This window comes from Monodelphis domestica, chromosome 2, assembly GCF_027887165.1.
Source record: "Monodelphis domestica isolate mMonDom1 chromosome 2, mMonDom1.pri, whole genome shotgun sequence".
Taxonomy (NCBI): domain Eukaryota; kingdom Metazoa; phylum Chordata; class Mammalia; order Didelphimorphia; family Didelphidae; genus Monodelphis; species Monodelphis domestica.
The window spans coordinates 258,509,645-258,534,189 of record NC_077228.1 but is presented as its reverse complement, the minus strand read 5'-3'; the positions used below and the strand labels follow the sequence as shown (position 1 = coordinate 258,534,189).

The following is a 24,545-nucleotide window of genomic DNA, read 5'->3' as shown; positions in this document are numbered from 1 at the left end:
AATTTGTTCGCTTTCAAGTTTTTTGATTTGCGTGTCCAATTCATTGACCTCTGCCCTCCCTAATTTGTTAATATATGAACTTAAGGATATAAATTTTCCTCTGAGTACTGCTTTGGCTGCATCCCATAGAGTTTGAAAGGATATTTCATCATTGTCATTTTCTGCAATGAAATGATTAATTGTTTCTATGATTTGTTCTCTGACTAGTCAATTTTGGAGAATCATATTACTTAATTTCCAATTAATTTTTGATTTGGCTCTCCATGTACCCTTACTGATCATTATTTTTATTGCCTTATGATCTGAAAAGGTTACATTTATTATTTCTGCTTTTCTGCAGTTGTATGCCATGTTTTTATGATCTAGTATATGATCAATCTTTGTGAATGTGCCATGTGCTGCTGAAAAGAAGATATATTCCTTTTTTTCCCTATTTATTTTTCTCCATATATCTACTAATTCTAATTTTTCTAAGATTTCATTCATCTCTTTTACCTCTTATTTATTTTTTTATTTGATTTATCTAAATTTGATAGTGGTAGGTTCAGGTCTCCCACTAGTATAGTTTTACTATCTATTTCCTCCTTCAATTCTACTAGTTTCTCCATTAGAAATTTGGGTGCTATACCATTTGGTGCATACATGTTGATTAGTGATATTTCCTCATTATCTATACTCCCTTTTATCAGGATGTACTTACCTTCCCTCTCCCTTTTAATCAGGTATATTTTTACTTTGGCTTTGTCAGATATCATGATTGCAACTCCTGCCATCTTTCTGTCAGTTGAGGCCCAATAGGTCTTGCTCCACCCTTTAATTCTGACCTTGTGAGTATCTACTCGCCTCATGTGTGTTTCTTGTAGACAACATATGGTAGGATTCTGGATTCTAATCCACTCTCCTATTCTCTATGTTTTATGGGTGAGTTCATCCCATTCACGTTCAAAGTTATGATTGTCACTTTTGAATTCCCTAGCATTTTGATATCCTTGCCTAGTTCTGAACTTTCTTCTTTTGCTATATCCTTTTAAACCAGTGGCTTACTTTTAGTTGATCCCCCTATTCCCCTCCCTTGATATGCTTCCCTTTCTGGCCCCTCCCTTTGTGTTCCCTTCTTGTTTTTTTAGGGTCTGTTAAGTTCCCTCCCCCTCTCTTTCCCTCCCTTTTTTTTGAACTCCCTTCCCCCCTACCCCCATTAGTTTTCCCTTCTTCCTTACTCTGTAGGATGAGAGACTTCAAGATCCCAATGGATCTAGATGCTCTTCCTCTTAGAATTGATTTCACTAAGAGTAATATTCGAGTATTACCTATTAGCACTCTCTTCCTCTCCCTCTTATAAGAGTATTCTTCCCCTCCCCTTCCCATGTGTATCTTTGTGTGATAAAGGTTATCCTATTTATTTTATTTCTTCAAGTATCTCTTAGTACCATTAGTGATTTCCCCCCACCCTTTTTTTACATATCATTTTATAGCCTTTAATGCCCCAATCTTTTCGTATGAATGATTTTTCTATTTACTATAATAATGAAAACATTTTTGAGAGTTACAAATAACATTTTCTCCATATATATTTTTTAATTAACAACCAGAATTTAAAAAACAAAACAAAACAGAATTAAAAAAACAAAAACAATAACAGAAGAGGGGAAAAACCACTTTGAAGTTGTAACGGCAAAAAAAACTAAAACTGCCGCTGCTGAGGATTTGTGTATATATCTGGGATACACGTGCCCTTGTCAGAGGACAAGGCCCAACAAGATGCTTGTCTTGTGTACATGTGGGTACATAAATGACCAAGAAGAATCAGAGATGGGGATCACCATATATAATTTGATCTAACTGTAACCCTTAAAGAAGAGAGTTTGAATAAAAAAAAAAACATTTTCCTCCTTTTCCCTCTCTTTCGTATTTACCTTTTCATGTTTCTCTTGATCTTTGTGTTTGGATATCAGACTTTCCTCTTAGTTCTGGTCTTTTACAAATACTTGGAAATCTTCTATTTTGTTGAGTGCCCATAATTTCCCCTGGAAGTATATAGTCAGTTTTGATGGATAGGTGATTCTTGGTTGAAGACCCAGTTCTCTTGCCTTTCTGAATATTGTGTTCCAGGCCTCCAAGCCTTATGGTTCTTTAGTGTGGAAGCTGTGTGATCCTGATTGGTGCTCCTTTGTTTCTGAATTGTTTCTTTTTGGCTTCTTGTAGGATTTTCTCCTTAGCTTGAAAGCTCTGGAATTTTAAAAATTTAGAATATTTTCCCATGGTTACATGATTCATGACCCTCTCCCCACTTGACGCCAACAAGTAGTTCCACTGGGTTATACATGTATCATTTTCAAAACCTATTTCCATGTAATTCATATCTACAGTAGAGTGATCCTTTTACATCAAAACCCCAATCATATCCCTATTGCCCTATGTGATCAATCACATATTTTTCTAATGTATTTATGCTCCCACAGTTCTTTCTCTGGATTTGGACAGCATTCTTTCTCTTAAGTTCCTCTGGATTGTCCTGGGTCATTGCATTGCTGCTAGTAAAGAAGTACATTATATTCGATTGTGCCACAGTGTATCAGTCTCTGTGTACAATGTTCTGGTTCTGCTCCTTTTGCTTTGCATCAATTTCTGGAGGTCTTTTTAGTTCACATAGAATTCCTCCAGTTAATTATTCCTTTCAACACAATAATATTCCATTACCAACATATACCACAATTTATCGAGCCATTCCCCAATCAGTGGACACCCCCTTGTTTTCCAATTTTTTGCTACTACAAAGAGTGTGGCTATAAATATTTTTGTACAAGTATTTTTCCTTATTATGTTTTTGGGGTACAAATCCAGCAGTGGTATTACTGGATCAAAGGGCATGCATTCTTTTAAAGCTCTTTGTGCATAGTTCCAAATTGCTCCCCAGAATGGTTGGACCAATTCATAACTCCACCAGCAGTGTATTAGTGTCCCAATTTTGTCACATCCCCTCCAACATTATCACTTTCCTTTGCTGCCATACTGGCCAGTCTGCTAGGTGTAAGGTGGTAGTTATAAAATACAACTTCTATCTCATAATAAACACTGGGTATTGGTTCCAAGGCAGAAGAGTGCTAAGAACTAGGCAGTGGGGGTTAAGTGGTTTGCCCAGGATCACACAGCTAAGAAATGTCTGAGACCAGATTTTAACCCAGGACCTCCCATCTCTAGCCCTGACTCTGAATCAACTTATAATAATTGTAATTATTTTTAATGGAATTTCTCTTCTTTTCTTGTTGGGAAGCTGATGGCTTTTGTGAGTTTAATTTTTATCTAGCTAGTTTGCTGAAATTATTGTTTTAATTAATTTTTAACTGAATCTCTAGGGTTCTCTAAGTAGATGGTATCATGTACAAAAAATGTTAATTTTGTTTTTTCTTAGCCTATGTTTATGAACCAAATGACACAGAGGAATGAAATGAATCTTAAGGGAGGAGAGGTTGATGAGTGATGGTGGTAGAGGGAAGGTCTTGAAGTCACATTGAGGAGCAAGGGATATATTAATTCCTCCAGTTTCAGTGTGCCAGGAAATAGCAAATAAAAAGCAGCCAGCACTGGAGGTAGGAGGCTAATGAAAGTCTTTAAGAGAGATCCAGGTTCCAGTGAGTGAAAGATGGAAAATATATAAAAAGTAAATAGAAGGGAAATTTCTTAACAATCAGATGGACATTTCAGGGAAAATAGAGATAAAGAAGGAAAGAGACTAAGGAGTAGCAGGATTCAGCTGGATAGACAAAAGAGTATGGGAAGAGGATTTTTACCTTGGATGTTGACAATTCCTAAATTTCCCAATAATAGTAATATAGTTTAGAAATTACATGGTACAGATTGTAAGGAGTACATATAGGACATGTACCTGAGATGACTGGAGAATATTTATGGAACAAAATACTATCTTTCAGTGGCAAGTACAAATTTTAATACCAACAAATCAAGAAAATATTCAAGGGATATAGAGAAAAGGACCATTTTGAGAGGGGAGGGGTAGAGCTAGTTATAGAAGTCTTTTCTAATGAAGATGAAGTTTTGAGTTAGGTTTTGGACATGAAACATGCCATTTACTGGAGAAACCTGAAACCCTGTAGAACCCAGGGATAAAATGCTATAGCAAATACAGTCAGACAAAATGTATTTGGGATTAGACAGTTGGTATTGTGAATCTGCTATGTATGGAGTTGTGAAGGAAAAGGAAATAGAGATACTGGCTGTCAGGGTATGCTTCCAGTCTAATGAAGGTGATAGGTACACATGCATGAGAAATGATTCAGTACTCTCAGAATAACATATAAACTAGGGAAAATACAGTGGAAGCAATGGGCAGAAATCCTGTGGAGATAGCACACTGTGGAATAGTTAATGCCAGGTCAGGTAGATCAAGAAGGGTAACCTTGGAGAAGGCAAGGTAGGATGGAGATCCAAAGAGATGAAGGGCCTCAGTCCTAGTATATCCCCTGATGACTAACTCAGTATTTTTTTTTCATCTGTAGGATGGTTCCCGACAAGCACAGTCAAACCTGACCTTCTTGTCAATCTTGAAGGAGCCTTATCAGGAACTGGCAGTTCTGCAGCCCAAAGAAATCCCTAGTAAATTCCCTTTACTGCTCAGTCTCATCCGAATTATCTGGGTCAACTCCCCTTACTACAATACTCGAGAGAGGCTCACTTCCCTATTCCGAAAGGTCTGTGTGATGGGAAGGGACCTGGGTTTATTGCTTCCTGAGTTTTCTAAGACTAGTTCACTAAGTTCACTCAGCTAAAGATATCTAGGGGTCAGAGGGGAATACTAAAGGGTAGTCAGAAAAATAAGACAATTCCTGTTTTTAAGAAGTTTGCATTTTATAGGAGACTTTAGCTGCAAATCAGATAGAAAGGCCTAGTGGTTCATTGGGTATAGTGGCAAAGCAGATGGAGAAATTTGGGGAAAAGTTTTTGGGGAATCTAGAATACATGAATTGGAGTCATATGAAATGAAGCTAGGAAGGGAGGTGAAAGTAGATTGTGAAGGTCCTTATATTCTAAGCTAAAGCCTTTCTATTTCATCCTAAAAGCAGAATAGACCCATGGAAGGTTTTTGTACATCAGATCAACATTAGCCTTAGAAAAGACCATTTTGACATATGCATGAAGGATGGATTGAAGATAGAGGGGAGAGGCTAGAATTCGGAACATCAATTAGGAGGCTAGAATCTTGTTGAGAGATGATGAAGATGATGATCAAACCCAAGGGGTCATGTGAGCTAAAGTATGAAGGTTCATAACCCAGATATATAGGACTTAACTGGGAACAGCTACCATTAGAGATTAAAGAAACCATGAGTCTTGTCTAGTGGCAAGGAGAAAGGCTTGGGGATGTGGTCAGGTTGACTCAAAGAAAGGCCTGGGATGATTGGGTGGGGATGGGGACATTAGTCTGAGAGGTTAAAGAAGTTTGTCCTTGCAGATGAGCAATGAGATCATACGTTTGTGCTGCCATGCCATTTCCCTGGACCGAATATTTGAAGGCTATGTCATTTCTAGTAAAGAAAGTCTACATAACTGCATAGCATGCTGTCAGGCTTGGAAGGACCACTACATGGAAGCTGTACAATTACATACTCAGTAGGATGTATAACCTTTTCCCTGATTTTTCCCTACCCCTAAAGAGAGCAGAATCTGCCCCCTTGGACCAATTCTTTATTTTTGAGTTCTCAGTCACAAATTTCATGCCCCTACTTAATCCATCTCTTTAAACCCAAGTGTCTGAGTCTACATTTCCAGCAACTCATATCTGTTCCCAAGAATCTCCCTTCCCCTCTCTAAATGGACCCTATATTTTGATTTTTATCTTCTTATCTCAAAACCTAGATGCATCATCCCTTGTCTCTGGTTCTTCCCATTTCAGCCCTTAGCATTTTCCTTTCTGCTAAATAGACTCTTGTGACTCCAGAATTAATCCAGCATTGTATCTTCTGTCAATGAATCTAAGACTATGATACCAGTGTTTCCTACTTCCCAACTCAGGTTCTCCAACCGGGGCTGGGTCCTGGACCAGACCAGCATATTTGCCCAGGTCGATGCCTTTGTTCAACGTTGCAAGGATCTTATTGAGGTGTGGAGATTTTGGTTAAGGTGGGGAACCAAAGCCAATGGCAGAGACCTTGTTTAGAAGCTGAAAAGGTGGGGGAGTAGGGACTAATTATAATAAATATTTATTAAGTAATTACTGTGTGTCAGGTACTATATAGTGGCTTTACTTCTACCCTCCTTAAACCTAGCTAGAGGTTCTGTCTCTGTCATTCTGATGTTCCTCTTTCACCTTAACCCCTTAAAACCATTATTATCATTGATCCAGTGCCCTAGGCCTAGCTCTTTATCCTTAATTCTATTTCAGTTAACCTGTGTCTCTTATTGACCTTATTTATTAGATGCAGTATAATTATACATATAGCAAAATATCCTAGTTCCTATGCTAAGAAGGAGGATGTAGGAGACCAAATTTGGAATCCCTTCTAGGTTTGTGACTGCCAGTACCACTTTGCTCGTTGGCAAGATGGCAAGCAGGAGGATATGCCTTGTTTCTTTGGTGCCCAAGGGCCCCAAGTGGCACGCAATTTGTTGGAGATTGAGGACATCTTCCATAAGAATTTGCACATGCTACGAGCCATTCGTGGGGGCATCCTGGATGTTAAGAACACTTCTTGGCATGAAGACTATAATAGGTGAGGAGTTCCATAAAGTGAAGGGAGAAGGAGGGCTGAGGAGAAATAGAAAAGTGAATAGAAGAGTAGCAGGTGAATGGATCAAGTAGGGTGAAGGACTTGACTGTTGAAAAATGTATATTTTTAAGAATGAATTTGGAACTGGAAAGAAAAATATAAAAATAATTAATAGGTAGAGAAAACCCAAGATAGATGAAGAGATAGTCAGATGGCAATGAGTTCAAGACACCTAGACAAACTACATTATAACTTATTGATAGGGACTGGCACAGAGTAATTTTTGAGTTGCTAATAGTGATCTTTGAAAAATATTGGAGAATGAGAAAGCTGCCACAGGACTGGAAAAAGGCAGATGTCCCAACTTCTAAAAAAAAGGGCAAAGTGAACTAGCGAGCTTAAATTGGAAAATTTTAGAGCACATCATTAAAGGGACAATTTGTGAACACTTAGAAAGGAATGCAGGGATCACTGAAAGTCTGTTCTTTAAGACCAGGACATGCCACAATTACCTTCTTTCCTTTTTCTGGTTGGATAACAAGACCAGTAGGAACATATTGTAGATATAGTACATTATGTATTTCAATAAAACATTTGCCGGAGTTTCTAGCCTATTATGAGAAGGATGGAGAAATACTGGCTAGGTGATAGGTCTGGTCTGTATTCAACTAAGAATAGTCATTCTAGGCTGTTGTCACTTTGTCATGACATCTCTAATGGAGTGCCCTAAAGAATCTGTCCTTGGTCCTATGTTATTCAATTTTTTAATCAGTGATTTGGATGAAGGCATTGATAGCATGGTTGTTGACTTTCCAGATAGTATAAGACTGGGAGAATCAGGTGGATGCCAGAGTCAGAATCATCAGCTCTTGACAGACTGGTTTGGTGAGCTGAATTGAACAGGTTGAAATTTAATAAGAAGAAACACAAAGTCCTACCCATGGGCTCAAAAAATCAATTTCATAAGTACAGGATAAGGATAAGTAAGGGTTTTTATTTATTTATTTATTTATTTATTTTTAGCCATATATATTTTCATCATAAGAATATTGCCTTTACAAAAGATAGAGTTTTGTTGTTTTTTTTATTTGAAACTTTTTTTTTAAACATTATTTTATTTGGTCATTTCCAAACATTATTCATTGGAAACAAAGATCATTTTTTTCCTCTCCCCACCTCCCACCACCTCTCCCACAGCTGACGCATGATTCCACTGGGTATCACATGTGTTCTTGACTCGAACCCATTTCCATGGTGTTGGTATTTGCATTAGAGTGTTCATTTAGAGTCTCTCCTCAGTCATATCCCCTCCACCCCTGTAGTCAAGCAGTTGCTTTTCCTCCGTGTTTTTACTCCCACAGTTTATCCTCTGCTTGTGGATAGTGTTTTTTTAGATCCCTGCAGATTGTTCAGGGACACTGCATTGACACTAATGGAGAAGTCCATTACCTTCGTTTGTACCACAGTGTATCAGTCTCTGTGTATAATGTTTTCCTGGTTCTGCTCCTTTTGCTCTGCATCACTTCCTGGAGGTTGTTCCAGTCTCCATGGAATTCCTCCACTTTATTATTCCTTTGAGCACAATAGTATTCCATCACCAACATATACCACAATTTGTTCAGCCATTCCCCAATTGAAGGGCATCCCCTCATTTTCCAATTTTTGGCCACCACAAAGAGTGCAGCTATGAATATTCTTGTACAAGTCTTTTCCCTTATTATCTATTTGGGGTACAAACCCAGCAGTGCTATGGCTGGATCAAAGGGCAGACAGTCTTTTATTGCCCTTTGGGCATAGTTCCAAATTGCAAGTGAGGATTTTTAAAAAATAATTTATAGACTTGCATGTGGAAAAGAGATTTGATTTATTCTGTGTAGTTCTGGATGTGCCCAACTCTTCTTCTAGGAACAGTAAGTGGAAATTTCATGCAGATATAGCTATGTAGGTTTGTTGTAGGAATCCTTTCCCCTCCAACTACTTTGTAACAGAAAGAAGAGTTAAAAATGGAGTGGGTCACTTTGGAAGGTAGTGAGTTCTGTCTTGCTGGAGGTCATCAATAAAGGCTAGACAAAGTACTTGGAGTTCAGGAGTAGAGAGGGCCAGGTGTGTTGCCCTAAGCCTGTGATCCCCACTGCCAAGGAGGCTGAGCCTTGCAGATATTTTTGAGTTTGGGAGTTCTAACTGTAATGGGCTAAGCCAAACTGGGTATCTGTATGAAGTCTGGCATTAATATCATGAGCCCCTAGGAGGCAGGGTGACAATTCAGAGGGGAAGTGTACCAGGTTGCCTAAAAAGGGATGAACTAGCTTAGAAACACATCAGGGCTCCCATGCCAGTCAAAATGGGACCTGACCTGTGGGTAGCCCCTGCACTTCTAGCCAGGCAAGCTGGGGAGACCCAGGCTTTAGAAATGAGGAAAGGTATGATGATGAGGCCTCTGAAGTCCCTTTTAACTCTTTAACATTCTATGGTTTTGTAAAGAGCGTTCAAGTATCAGAGTTGGGGTTGGATGGAGCCCAGGAATAAGGGCTTATTCATTTCAACATGTCTCTTTTTGCAACTGATATAGATTCCGGGCAGGAATCAAAGATTTAGAGGTGATGACGCAGAACCTGATTACCATTGCCTTTGAGACAGTCCGAGATGTGGAACATGGAGTGTTGCTGCTGGACACCTTTCATAGACTTGCAAGCCGTGAGGTATCTTCCGCTTCCTGGATCCTTGAATGCCCTCTCTATTTAAAAAAATCTACCTGTTCCCTCCCTCACTCAGGGACTACCCCATCCCATTTTTATCTCCTGTTTATTGCACATCAAATCACCCATATTATACTTTCACACACTGCTCTTGAGATCACCTAAAAAGGATAATGTAAACATCTGGCAATATCTGTCATAGCGTGACTCCCCTACTCTGGAATTGCTAAAAGTGGGGAAGCCCCGTGGACATTAGGATCCAGGAGTCCAAGGAACTATTTGCCCTTCTATAGCTCCTTCTATCTCTTTCTTAGGCTATAAAGCGAACATTTGACAAGAAAGCAGTGGATCTGTACATGATTTTCAATGCAGAACTGACTCTAGTGAACCGGGAACTGAGCAAGAAATGGCCCTATATACCTCCATATATGGGTCAGTATTCTGGTCATGCTTTTTGGGTGCGCACCTTGCGTCATCGCCTTGATCGTGCCATGAATGTAAGTGTCTGGTTGGTGTCCTCTCATTTTACCTTTTTATCCCTCAATCCATGTGCTTGACTCCCATTCCTTACCTTCTGTATTTCTCTTGTATTACACTAGTTCTCTTTGTCTCTCTTATATTTCTTATCTTTTTCTTTCAATCTTATATTTTTTCTGTTCTGTAACATATTCTCTGATCTTTTTTTTGTCCCATTCTCTTAATCAGATCACTTGTGCCAATGTTTCTTTCTTTCTTGTACATTTTCATTTTTTCTTTTCAAAATTTTTATTATTTATTTTTAACATTCTTAAAAAATTTTTGAGTTCCAAATTCTCCCCTTCCTCTACCCACTGAGAAGGCAAGCAATATGATAGCCATTATACATATGAAATCATACAAAACCTATTTCAATATCAACCATGTTGCAAGACAAAAGCAAGAAAAATAAAGTGAGAACACTATTCCTCAGGTGCACTCAGTTCAACAGTTGTCTCTCTGGAGGTAGACAGAATTTTTTCTAGAAGTAGATAATATTTTCAGTCTTTCTATTAAGCTTTCTAGCCCTCAGGTAAAAGACTTTCAACCAAATGAATTATTGGAAGCATGCGGAAAATATGGCCTACTTATATGCTTTCCTTCCCCCCCCCCTTTTTTTAGCACCTCACATCTGCCCATTTCCTGCCTCACATTGGCACTGGGGAAGAGAGTGTTCACGCATATCAGCAGCTGACCCAGGCCATGGATGAAATGGTTCGGAAGACTTTTCAAGATTGGACACAGACTGTGGAAAAGGACAGTATTAAACGGCTGGACACTCCACTGCTAGGGATCAGTACTGAGAAGCCAGGAATGCTGAATGTCAACTTTGACAAGTATGGGGGCCAACTCAAGTGCCATCATCTCTGTCCCTTTTCCTTGACCCTTTTCACAGTTCTGTCTTGTGTGCTTTGGTTCCCATTCCCATATATCTCTCTGTTGTTATACTTTATGCCCTACAATACTTACTTTTTCTTCATAACGTGAATTTTACACTTTTAACTTTTTTAAAGAATTATATCAACTCCCTCAAAAAAGAGCCTATGATTAAGGTATACTGCCACCTGGCGTTTCTGTTCCTTGCTCCATTTTGTTCTATCCCAAACCACATGATATGTGTTTCTCCTGAGATTTATATTTGGGGATGGGGGGAGTCTCTGAGCACTCTTCCCTGTAGATTTAGAACACTTTTTGGTTTTGTTTTAAAAAACATAGAGTATCAGTCAAATAAATATCCAAGAAGCATTTTATATAAATTCTCTAGGCAGAGACAAAGCAAAACCAATAAAACTCACAAAGTCAGCAAGCAAATAAGATGCTTTTGTTCTGTGTCCCTTTCTGGGTCTATGTCCCATTTAACCAATAAATGAATGAATAAAGCATTCAGTGAGCCTTTACTATGTGCCAGACACTTCGCCAAACCATAAGGATACAAAGGAAAATGCAAAACCAGTCCCCATCCTCAAGGAGCTTACATTCAAAAGGAAGACATGTGTATGGAATAGACAAGGTATATACCTATTAGATGGAAGGTAACCCTAGAGGGGACACAGGATAATAGAGCACTTAGCTTGGAGTCAGGAAAATTCATTTTCCTGAGGTCAAATCTGGCTTCAGACATTGACTAACTGTGTGGCCTTGGGAAAGTCACTTAACTTTAAGTTTGCCTCCATTTCCTCATCTGTAAAATGAGCTGGAGAAGGAAATTGCAAATTACTTTAACCCTGAATAGGGTTATGAAGAGTTGGACGTGACTGAAAAACAACTGAATGACAATAACTTTAGAGGAGAAGGCATTCACATCCTGGAGGACTGGGAAAGACCTCTTGTATTCAGTGGGATTTAATCTGATTCTTAAAGGATGTCAGAGATTCTAGGAAGTGAAGGTAAGGAGGAAGAGCATTTTAGGCATGAGGAACAACTAGGACAAAATCTCAGAAAGGCAGAGCAGTATGTACAAGGAAAGGCCAGTAAATCAGTAGAGCTAGACCACAGGATGTATGTAAGGGAGTAAATCTAAGAAAACTGGAAAGACAGAGAGGGAACAGCTTTGATTCTAGAGGTATTCGTGAGACTGGAATCTACTGAAATAGAATGGTTAGAACTATGCTTTGGGAAAATCGTCTTGGCAACTCTAGATTAGAGATGGACTGGGGAGGGAAGAGGTGACATAGAAGGAGTCGCTCAACCCCAGTTGCCTAGCCCTTACCACTCTTTTGCCTTGGAAACCATACTTAATATCAATTCTAAGATAGAAGGTAAGGGTTTTAAAAAAAGGTTATTGTACTAGTTCTTCAGTATGATGTGACAAAGGCCTAAACTAGAGAGGTGGTTGCATGAGTAGAATGAAGAAGACATATATGAGAGAGGTGGGGAAACAAGATTTGGCAGCTGCCTGGATATGTGGGAGGAGTTGTGGTATCAGTGTGGGATGGATATGTCGGATAAGGATGGCACTGAGATTGATGATGGTGTCCTCAACACAAAGTTGGAAAATGGGGGAAATATAATGAATTCTCTTTTGGACGTGTTGAGTTAGAGATGACTCTGAGATACCCAGTTTGAAACATCCAGGGAGTAGTGATGAGAAATGAGCTCAAGACTAGACAGATAAAGAATGATTGGTAATAATACATCCATCAGTGCAGCTTCTGACTCAAAAAGAATTCTACCACTCCCTGTATTTAGATTTATCTTTAATTGGTTTATATGAATTGTTTTATGCCTTTTTAGAATTCTATCAAATTATAACCATAGATTCAATAGTAAGTAAAAATCCCAATTGTTGATTGAATAATTTTGAATGAGAATTTGTAATCAATTATTATATTGTGAGTAAAATAATAAGAAAAACATTGAAATATTCAAAAGTGACTGGGGTTTTGCTCACTCCAACTTGAAACATCAAGTTCTCTTTTTCTTACTCGGTTAAAGGCCATCCAGAACAAGTCAGTTGCCTGAACTGAGCTGATGGCCTTGGATTTAGCTCCATCTGTATAGAGTTTCAGCTTCTTGGCTCAGGCCAAATCAGGGACCCAAGATGTCTGTGAAGTTACTCCTACTTCTGTCTAGTCCTCCTTAAGTTGCCTTTATAGGCTTGTCATCCATGTCCTGCCCTGTAACTAACAGCTCTAGCATTTCTTGGCCAAATAACTTTACCCTTATTCTTAAAGCTTCCATTGTAATTCCCTTAAAAATAATGTAGGCTCTTGGTTTTAGATAATACTTTTGATCATATTAAGGAAGGCCCCTTTTAAGCCAAAGCTTTTTGAAGTTTTTAACAAAATGAATGCTAGATTTTTAAAAAGAATTTTTGTGTGTCTATGGGTTTGATCTTATTTTAAAAATTTTTTTTAATTGTTTATATAACTAATTATGCAATTTGTTTTCCTTAATGTTAAACTACCCTGCATCCTAGATATAAATCCAATTTGGTAATAAGGAATAGTTTTTTGGATATATTGTCATACAATGGAATTGTAGCATAGTCTCGTTTGACTTACAGAGAATTCAACATATGTATGAAGAAGGAGTGAGAGAGATAAAAGGAACATAAGTTGAGTTGGAACAAATCTACACTTTCAGCTAGACTTAGCTCCCATGTGCTTTCTCATAGTAGAAATATTTTGCTTTACTAAAAGGGATTATAGTATCTTCTCTTTATCAGACTCACTGTTAGTCTATTCATTATGATATTAGAGTTACTAAGATGGAGTTAGCCAGACTGCCTAGTATTCATTTTCTTTTTTTTTTTACCTTTACCTTCTGACTTAGAAGCTATACTAAATATCAGTTCTAAGTCAGAAAAGTGGTAAGTGATTGGCAATTGGGGTTAAGGTATTTGACCAGGATCCCACAGATAAGTGTCTGAGGTCAGATTTGTACCCAGGATTTCCTTCCTGCCTTCCGTTATGGGCTTATCATCTATATCTCTAGGTCTGTTTCTCTATCTGCTGAGCTATCCCCCTTTCTAGAATTCTTGTACACCTTTAGAAGACCCTTTACTGTTTTTTCTTTTGACTAATTGTATTGATTGTAAGGGTTTAAAACAAATTCTAATCGCTCCCAGCATCACATATAAAAATCCTCTGTTTGACATTAAAAATCCTTCATAACCTGGCTGCTTTCTGCCTTTCCAGCTTTCTTCCACCTTACATTCCCCCCCACATACTCAGTGAGCCAATGACAGCAGCTTCCTCGCTGTTTCTCAAATGCTCACCTCCAGATTGGGCATTTTCTCTGGCTGTCCCCCATGCTTGGAAGACTCTCCCTTTCTTCTCCATCCTCTAGCTTCTCAGGCTTCCTTCAAGTCCCAGCTCAAATCTCTCCTTGTACAAGAAGTCCTGTCCTGATCCCCCTTAATCTAGTATCTTTCCTCTCTTGATTATCTCCAACTTATCCTGTAGATAACTTGTTTCCACATTGATGTTAGCATGTTGTCTCCCTTGTTAGGACTGAGTTCCTTTTTTTTCCTTTTTTTTCCTTTTCTCTCTATCCTCAGTGTACCATACTTGTACATACTATGTACCATACTGGTACATAGTAGGTAGTTAACAAATGTTTATTGGCTGACTGACCCACTTCAATCCAACCTTTCCCCCTTAAATATTCTGTCTTTTGTTTCTCCATGTGAATTGTTTTTATTTTTTATAGTTCTATAAAATATTTTCCTTTGATAGTTTGACATAACATTAAAATGATATTGTATTTAGTGTATTGTCATGGCCCTGCCATTAGCACTGAATATTCCTCTAGTGGTCTCTCTCTCTCTCTCTCTCTCTCTCTCTCTCTCTCTCTCTCTCTCTCTCTCTCTCTCTCTCTCTTCCCCTCCCTCCCTTCTTTCCTCCCTCCCTCCCTCCTTTCCTTCCTTCCTTCCTCCCTTCTTTCCTTCCTTCCTTCCTTCCTTCCTTCCTTCCTTCCTTCCTTCCTTCCTTCCTTCCTTCCTTCCTTCCTTCCTTCCTTCCTTCCTTCCTTCCTTTCTTCCTTCCTTTCTTCCTTCCTTCCTTCCTTCCTCCCTCTCTTCTTTCTTTCTTTCTTTCTTTCTTTCTTTCTTTCTTTCTTTCTTTCTTTCACTTTCATAGATTGATTTCTCCTACTATTTAATGCATTTTGAAAAGAATTCCCTTTCTATTATTTTTTCTTGGATTTTATTATTGTTATATAGAATGGCTATTGACTATTTATTACTTGTTTATTTATTTAAAAAACCCTTACTTTCTGTCTTAAACTGATACTAAGTAAGGACTAGGCAATTAGGGTTAAATGATTTTCCTAGGCTCACACAACAAGGAAGTGTCTGAGGTCAGAATTTGAATACAAGATCTCCCTTCTCCAACCTGACTTTCTATTCACTGAACCATCTAGCTGCCTCTGTTATTGATTTTTATAGGTTTATTATGTAGCTTACAACTTGCAGAAGCTCATTTTCTCAATATTATTGCTGTTTCCCCTCTGATTTTCCAAATAAACCATCATGTTATCAGCAAATAGGGATGGTTTTATTTCCTCATCTTTATACTGCTAACTTCTTTCCCTTGTCTTATGACTATTGCTAGTATTTTTAAAACTTTTTCAAATAATAGTGGGAAGAGTGGCCAATATTACTTTACTCCTGGATTTATTGGGAAAATTTCTAGTTTGTTTCAGTTGTATATGATGCTTGCTTTTGATTTTATGATATTAAATGTTATTTACTTTTTATGATATTAAAAAAGACCACTCTTGCTATACTTTTTAGGATTTTTAATATGTATGTTGTTCTTTGTTGAAGACTTTTTTTTTGCATCTATTGATATAATCATATGATTTTATGTTTTTGTTTTTAATATGACTAATTATGTTGTTTTCCTCTTGCTTAACCACCCTTGAATCCCCGGGATAAGTCCAGTTTGTTCCGAATGATTTCTTGAATAAATTGTTGTAGTAGGAGAGGATAAAATTACTTAAATTTTGGAATTGATATTCTTTTTGTGTGTGTGTGTGTTTTATCATTCTATGGTTTAGGGATCAGGGCTATATTTGTCTCATAAAAAGAATTTAGTAGAGTGCTTTTTCCTTCAAATTTGGAGAACAATTTGTATAATATTTGTACTAATTAATTGTTCTTTATAAGTGTGATAGTATTCTCCTGTGAATTCATTAGGGTTGAATTTTTTTCCTTTGGTAGTTCCTTTACAACTTGTTGGGTTTCCTTTTCTGAGACTGGGTTATATAAGATCTATATTTGATCTAATGTTAGTTTGGGTAATTTATACTTTTTGAGGTATTCCTCTATTTCTTTCATATTTTCTGTTTTGTTAGCATATAGAATATACTATATATTATACATAATAGATTCTGATAATCCTTTTTATTTTTTACAGTTTTGTTGTGGTTTCACCTTGCTAATTTCCTATATTGTTGATTTGATTTTCTGCCCTCTTCTTTTTAATTGGGTTGGTTAAATGTTTATCAATTTTTTAATCTTTCCAAAGAACTAGCTTTCAGTTTTCTGTAACTTCTTTGGGTTTACAATTCATTCATTTCCTTCTAATTTTTGATATCTTTTCTTTTGTGCTTATTTACAGACTTGCTTATTTGTTGGCTCTCTAATTTGAAAAGTACACATTCATTTTATTAATCCTCTTCTTTCCTATTTGTTAAGATATTTTATAGAAATATAATTTCTCCCTTGAGGGCTACTTGAGCTGATTCCAGAAATTATGGTGTGTTGTTTCATCATTATATTCTTTCATACAATTATTGATTGTTTTTATGATGCATTCTTTGATCTCATTATTTAGGGTTTCAGTGTTAAATCTCCATTTGGACCTGAGTCTTTATTTTTGCCTTTCAATAGTTACTTCTATTGTGTTATAGTCTGTAAAGACTATTTCTTCATTTTTACAATTAAGTGACATGTGCTACTGAAAAAAATGTATATCTTTAGTAGTGTAAGAAACTGTAATTCTAGTTTCTTTAGTATTTATTCAATTCTATATTTTTCCTTTTGTTTATTTTCTGTTAAATCTGTTCAAAACTAAAAGGGACATTAAATTTCTTGCCACCATTCTCTTGCTATGTTTTCTTTTAATTAATTTTATTTTTCCTTTATGAATTTAGATGTGATGGCATCTGGGAGCATATAAGTTTAATACTGATATCTTTTGTTGTCTGGTTCATTTTATAATGCGGTTTCCTTTTTTTAATCTTTTTTTAATATTGTAAATTGTTGTTTTTGCTTTGTCTGATAGCATGACTGCAACTCTTTGATTTTTTTGTATTTACTTGATATATAGTAAATTTTGTTCCAATTCCTCATTTTTATTTTGTGTTTTTCTGGTTTGGGGATATATTTCTTGTGAGGAATAAATAGATTGTGGGTTTTGTTTTCTTATCTAGTCTGTCAACTTTTCTCCCGAATCATTGGCTTATTTATTCCATTCACATTTAAAGTTATGAGAGTTAAATATATTTTTTCTTCCATTTGTCTCTAATGTTGCCTTTTTTCTGAATTAAGATTTTTTTTTTCTGGTTATTTCTCCTTTTCTGTAAAGGCAATACTTTGTCTCTTGTTATTTTTGCTTAAACTATCTTAAGACAACCCTATTCCTTTCTTTTTCTCACCTCTTTTCCCCCATATGTCATCTCTTTTCCTAGTTTTTGAGTTTTACTTATTAGCTTATTTTCTTTCATCTTTTTTTCTGCCATCAAATTCTTTTTTTCTTCTCTGTTAAGTAATCAAATAAAACTCGCTACCTCTCCTCTTTAACTTTTGCTAGTCAAATTTCCTGTTCTTTTTCCCTCATCCTCTTCATTAATTCCTCTCCCATTCTGTCTGCTCGACTTTTATTCTTTGATTCATGCTTCTTATATCTCTTTGTTCTTTTTTATTTCTTTCTGCTAAATATCAGGAAATAAAGATCAATAAGGATTCGATTAATCAATCCTTAAGTTTTTTTTTTTTTAACCCTTACCTTCTGTCTTGGAGCCAACACTGTGTATTGGCTCCAAGGCAGAAGAGTGGTAAGGGCTAGGCAATGGGGGTCAAATGACTTGCCCAGGATCACACAGCTGGGAAGTGTCTGAGGCCAGATTTGAACCTAGGACCTCCCGTCTCTAGGCCTGGCTCTTAATTCACTGAGCTACCCAGCTGCCCCCTCAATCCTTAAGTTTTACTTATATAGAGATCATGTTTTTTTTGTTTTTGCTTTTAACTCTTCTGTCTTAGAATCAATACCATGTATTGGTTCCCAGGGAGTGTGTGTAAGCATAAAGTGTGGTGTAAGCATAAAGCAATGACTTGCCCAGGGTCACACAGCTAGGAAGTGTCTGAGGTCACATTTGAACCTATGATCTCCTGTCTCTGGACCTGGGTCTCTATCTACTGAGACACCCAGCTGCCCTCAATCATATGTTCTTTTAATATTAATGCCTTTTGCTTCTCTTTTTCCTGACTTTCACTTCTGTATATTTGCATTTCCAAGCAGTTGTTGTTACTTTTGTTTCTTTGATGAGATTTGCCTCTCTGAATTCTGGTATTTCTATTCTGCCAGCTATTTCTGTTGTTTAGGCCATACATTTTACTTTTCCCCCCAATTTTTTTTTCTCCCTGATCATTCAGGAACATTCTGCTGTGGTTCTCAAACTCTTTTTTTTGTGTGTATTTCACTGTGTTGCCTCAACTAATGTTGATTCATTTGCCCTTCTTTCAGTATCTGTTTATAGATGTTTGAATTCTTGTACATGTCCTGAAGGCTGTCTTTCTTGTTTGCTTGTACTCATGATTTAATTGAGGTTTTTTTTTGTTGTTTTTTTTAAGATCTTTGGCAATTCCAGGTCTTTTCTCCCTTTATTTTCCCTTATCATTCACTTTCTAACTACCTTTAAAGGCAGATTCCTGGAGGGCTAAACCTCAAAACTGTCTTAGCTTCTTCCCATGCTGGAGGAAAGCTTTTCACCTGCCTCAAATGACTCATAGAGGGACAGAATGGCCCTCAGCTCAATGCCGGTCTTCCTTTTTTTTAGGCCAAGGAAAGCCCCTCCTACCCGCTGGTACTTTTCAGGTAGCCCCCTCTGTTCTTTAGTTCTCTGGCTGAGCTGGGCAAAGGGTGTGCTGGCAAAGGAAATTCTAAACCCAGCCTCCAGTTGGACAACCCTGCCAGAAGTCACGGGGCAAATGAAGCAGTGGACCCTGATTGAGCAAGTTAGATTAGGGATGAACCTTCTCCATGGCTATTTCATCAAGTTATTACTGCTTTAAGGCCCTGATATCGACTCATAATAGAAATGAGTGGAGCCATGGAACTGTATTTAAGGATTTCTGCTATTGCATACTGACTATCACATACTGGCATTATCAGTGTTTTCTTGTATTTGTATTTATTTTGTTAAATATTTCTCAGTGATACTTCATTCTGGTTCCTACAGCACTCCTGCTTTGGGTTTCTTGTTTTAGCCTGGCTCTTCTTTTGTATATAATTTTTATTTTGGAGAAGCTTGTGAATAGTTGTAATGATAGGAGAAAATGTTTAGTCTTCCATTTTATCTCAATAATGCTATATACATTTATGTATAGCACTTTATGGTTTATTGGTTTATTAAATACTTCCCTCAGGGCATGGTAGAGTGCTGAGCCTAGAGTCAGGAAGACTTAAATCTTGTTTGCCTCCGTTTCCTCATTTGTAAAAGGAGTAGAAGAAAAGAGCAAACCAACAAATATTATTGCCAAGAAAACCCCAAATGGGGTCATGAAGAGTTGAACATGACTACAAATGACTAAACAACAAAAACTTCCTTCACAACAACCCTGATTCCTGGGCTTTGGGATCATATATTTTTATTTTTAAAAAACTTTTACCTTCTGTCTTAGAATCAATACTGTATATTGGCTCCACCGTAGGAGAACAGTAAGGGCTAGGCATTTGTGGTTAAATGATTTGCCCAAAAGTCACACAGTTAGAAAGTATCTGAGCATATGGGTATTATTAACCCTATTTTCTAGACTGGGGGAAAAAATAAGTAACTTGTCCATAGTCACACTGCCTGGAAATGGGGTAGAAGTTTTGCCTCTCTTAATTAGACAATTTTCCAGCTAAAAATCATCTTCTAACTTAATTAAGTTAGCACATCTTTGTTGCTTTAGTGTTCAATTCATCCAATTTCACCTCCCTTACATTTTGGTAATCTTAAATCTATTCAGGTAATTCACTGTATCTTCTAGAGTGGAAATGGTATTTCTCTTTTAATGTCAGTAGACATGGTCAGTAAACATTTACTAAATATTTACCTCTTACCAGGCATTGCACTTAGAGGATACAAATAGGAAAAATAGTCTTTGCCCTCAAAGATTAAAATCTAATGGGGCAAAGACCACACACCAAAGAAAGCTTAAGAGGGAACTGAGGAAAGCTGGACATGAAGCCAAAGAAGTTCAAAGTGAGAGCAAAGAGCTCAAAGAAATCTAGAATGCCTGCAGCAGAGAAGGAAATGCATCTATTCTGTCTCCCCTCTTTAAATAAGGGGCGTTTATGGCTCAGAGGCACAGAGATATGACAAGGCATGAGTGATAAGAATTATTTCAATGTATTTGTGTTTTAGTTCCAGCAGACCTTCATTCAGCTTTTGTTAAAAGTCTCACTTAGTAACTTCTCTTTCAGAAATTCAGAGTTTATACTTGTAGAGATGAACCATTAATTAGGTAGTCAACTAATTCCAGGAAATATATCCATAGATGACTGGACTTTCAGATTCCTAGACTTAGATTGTTATTTTTATTTTTTATTCCAAGTTTTACAAAACCAAACATTTCTATATGCAAAGAAAAAGAAGATATGCAAATGAAGTCACAGATCTCTCCTATACATTTAGCTTTTTTTCTTCAAACCTATCTAATAAATCCCATCCACAAGTGTTCCAACTTCTTGCCACCCTCCCTGCATCACAAAAGATCTTTTTTAGGAAGGTCAGCGTGTATATATAAATTAAGTTTTTCATGTTTCACCTTTCTGTTCACTTTTTGGAGATAACATTCACAGTAATCTTCAAGCATTAATTCTGAGGCTGGGTATAATGTTCTCCTGGTTCCATTCACTTCACTGTGCATTATCTCCTGCAGTTCTTTCCAAGTTTCTTTAAAATTGGTCTGCTTGTCGTTTAGACTTAGATTTTTAAAAGTCTTTGCTAGTTAAGTGGCCTTGATCAAAACTTGCAACTTCTTTGAAGTCCCATTTCCTTGTTCATAAAATGGGAATAGGGATGGAGGCCTCCTCTGTGAAATAGTGATAATAAAGCCTGCCTACCCCACAAGGATTGTTGTTAACATTCAAATTAAATACTCTATGTAGTATATTCATTCAAAACCTGGATGATAGCCCTCTTAATGATTCCTAGAATGAAACCTGAGACCAGGAGTTAATTTGGTCGACCATCTCCACATCTATTGGTTTTGATCTATTTTTGTTGTGTCATGACTACTAAATTTTCACTGTAGTAGCTACCGTATTAGTCTCTAAATTTTAGGTGGTCATATAATCAATCCCAATCATAAACTCCTTAGGACCAATAATCCGATTTTATAAAAAGATAATGACTAGAAGAGTACTCTCCTAATGCCTTGTGAGTATTTTTAGTATTGTGATCCTTAATAAGAGGATGGACTCTCTCCCTTTTTGCCAAGGGCAAAGCCATAGTTCAAAGGGAGTAACCCAGAGCTGAAACTACAGAATGTATTTTGTATGTACTTTGATGGACTGTCATAGGTAGTTCTACCTTGACAACTGCTTCACCTAGAGATGTGGGACTGAGAGGGACCATGAGGGAATAGCCAGGCTCAGCTCTCTCCCCATGCCAAGAATAGGGTTCATTTTGAATGGCAGTAGACTTTTGGATCTCCTCTCAGGCATCCGTTGGGTCAAAGCTAAGACCACTGGGAATTCAATGGATAGATAAGCAAAATGTGTTTGAAGGCAGAGGAGAAAGTGGGGGACAGAAGCGGTGTGTCCCCAGCTGGAGTTTTCCAGACAGATCCAGGAAGATTCTAGAGTCATCTAGGTTCTGTTAGAAATCATCGGTCACATTCCAAGAATTTTTTTAATCTCTGTAAATAATTGGGTGTGGGGGAAAGGGTATCCACACTCTGTGGGATGATTGGTGCTTGAGAATCTCAATACTATCTTTTTATTTCTTGTATCTAAACTATAATGTGAATGTATTTTTCCAGTGAGAGTCTATCTTCCTTGCTATATGTGAGAATAAACATTATCATCTTCCTTAATAACATATCCCAAGATCTCATAGGGCATTATTAATGACACACTTGGGTGATAATCTGATTTTTCCTATAAACCCACCCACTCAATCAGTCAGCCCAACAAGTATTTTTTTTTACCTTTACCTTCTATCTTAGAATCAATATTAAGTATTATTCTAAGGCAGAAGAGAGCAGTAAGGGCTAGGCAATTGGAGTTATGCGACTTGCCAGTGTCTGAGGTTAGAATTGAATCTAAGACCTCCCTTTTCCAGGCCTGACTCTCTATCTACCCAGCCGCCTAGCTGCCCCCAACAAATATTTATTAAATGCCAGGTATTGGACTAGATACTACAGATACAAAGACAAAAGTGATAAAAGTGGGGAAAGATCTGTACATATAGTATTTTTACAATTGTGTGCAAAATAAATACTAGGTAATTTCAGAGAGAAGTGTTTGGATGAATAGCTGTGGGGATCAGGGAAAGCTTTATGGAGAAGATAGTATTTGAGCTGAGTCTTAAGGAAAAATTGGATTCTAAGGAGCAAAGGTGAGGGGATATGAATTCCAGGTATGAGGAATGTGAAAAGACACAGAGATGGAAGATTAAGTGTGTGTGAGAAACAAAGCACTGTGATGTTTAAATTAACTAGAAAAGAATTAATATAATATTACTAACATACAATAATTAATTATTGCAATATTATTAAAATGCAATAAACCTTATGACTTTTTACATCTTAAAAAAAAAGCTTCAAATGTCCAATATGTTTTTTTGTTCTATCACTTCTTTTCTATGATTTGGCATTGAGTTTATAAGATTTTGTCATATGCTTTAACTTCTTCTCATGAAACTTTTCATTTATTACACTGGATATTAATTGTACCTTAACAAACACAATTTTTTTCCCCCAAGTGTTCACCTTGATTATAGTTCACAGATTTTTTATTGGTGTTAAAACAGGCAAGTTCCCAGGCTACTGATGTGTATTTATCTCCATATCTTGGATAAATTTCTTTTGTGATGTTTGGAAGGGTATGTTTCAGTATTCCTTTCCACTTGAGAATTTCTTTAATTCCAAAACAATTTTGCTTCTCAATATATTGATATATTTGATTTTATTTTTCCCTTACTTAGGACAAGGCTTTCCAGTCCACTGAATACTTTTTTTTTAGTCTTCCAAACATTTTTTGAGTAGATGTTTTACTTGATGATATAAATCTGATGAAGATTTCCAGATCTTATATCCTCACCAGGACTTCTGACAGTGGTTTGGTACTAGCCTTCACTGAAAATGTGAGTTTCATCAGTAATAATTATCTTTTTCACTGTCTTATGTATAATCCCAGCTTTTTATTGTCTTGTTCAGGGCTGGTGTTTTTCTTCATAGCAATGGTTAACAGTTGTTTAAAAAAAGTTAGACTTCTTGATCTTCCAAACTGAAGAAATCAATAACATCTCTAACTGCTAAATCCCTCCAAAATTCTTTCTTTTTTTTTTCCTGAGGATAAATCAGGCCATTTTTCAGCAATTGTTTGTCAGTTTTTAACCTTATATTTGGTTTATGTGATCCTTTTTCATTGTGAAATGCTTCTTCCCCACACCAAAAACTGTTGCAATATCTCTAACAGTACTTGAAATATGCTTTTTAAGAATTATAATTTTTACAATTTCTTTAGAGTAATTTCAGTTTTTAAAAATCACTGAATTAAAAATACAACAAAAGTGAGCAATGAAATACATCTGTAAGGTTTGAAATCTAGTGCTCAACTGGCAGAGAACAGAGGAGAAACCTGTTCCATCTGGTTTCATCTAGTCAAGGTCAGATGTTCTGAGTCAGCCTGTTGTTAGAAGGAGCACTCACGTGACCATTTCTGCCCCAAAATAAAGCCATATCAAAAATGATTTTTTTTTTGATTCATATAATTTACACACCATTGTAGACTATTTTCTAAGTGTCTGGAAGGGAGTAGTGTGTGTGTGTATGTATATATACATATATATATGCATATATATATATATACTTTGTAAGTCTTTTCTGAGCTATACGATATAACATGACAAGACTAGAAAAAGAGGAAAGGGGTAGATCATAACAACCAGGTTATGGGCCAAAATAAATAGAATAATATAGACGAGAGGAGAGGTTGCTGAGTGAAGATGAACAGTCCAGAAAATGGCAGTGGAAAGCAAACAATATAGTGGCATAGACATGAGAACACTATGAAGAATGTGGGCAGGCATGAGGAATTGTTTGGAGAAAATCAAGTTTCTAGGAGTTCAAGAGGGAGTTTCAAAGAAAGATGCCTAGTATGAAGGGGACTTTGTTAGTAATAGAGCAGGAAATACTCCAACTCATTGTCCATGTATAGTATTGGTTCTG

At 36.9% G+C, this 24,545-nt stretch overlaps 1 protein-coding gene across 3 annotated transcripts in view; it reads left to right on the top strand.

Moving 5' to 3' along the window:
- The window catches only part of DNAH2 (dynein axonemal heavy chain 2), a 149,141-nt gene that overhangs the window by 32,494 nt on the left and 92,102 nt on the right, over positions 1–24,545 (top strand). For all 3 annotated transcript variants that reach the window (XM_007483167.3, XM_007483168.3, XM_016430831.2), the window contains exons 8-14: positions 4,515–4,706; positions 5,468–5,625; positions 6,028–6,115; positions 6,520–6,725; positions 9,292–9,421; positions 9,733–9,915; positions 10,556–10,770. In XM_007483167.3, the coding sequence (XP_007483229.1) occupies positions 4,515–4,706; positions 5,468–5,625; positions 6,028–6,115; positions 6,520–6,725; positions 9,292–9,421; positions 9,733–9,915; positions 10,556–10,770 (1,172 nt within the window). The remainder of the gene's footprint in view (positions 1–4,514; positions 4,707–5,467; positions 5,626–6,027; positions 6,116–6,519; positions 6,726–9,291; positions 9,422–9,732; positions 9,916–10,555; positions 10,771–24,545) is intronic.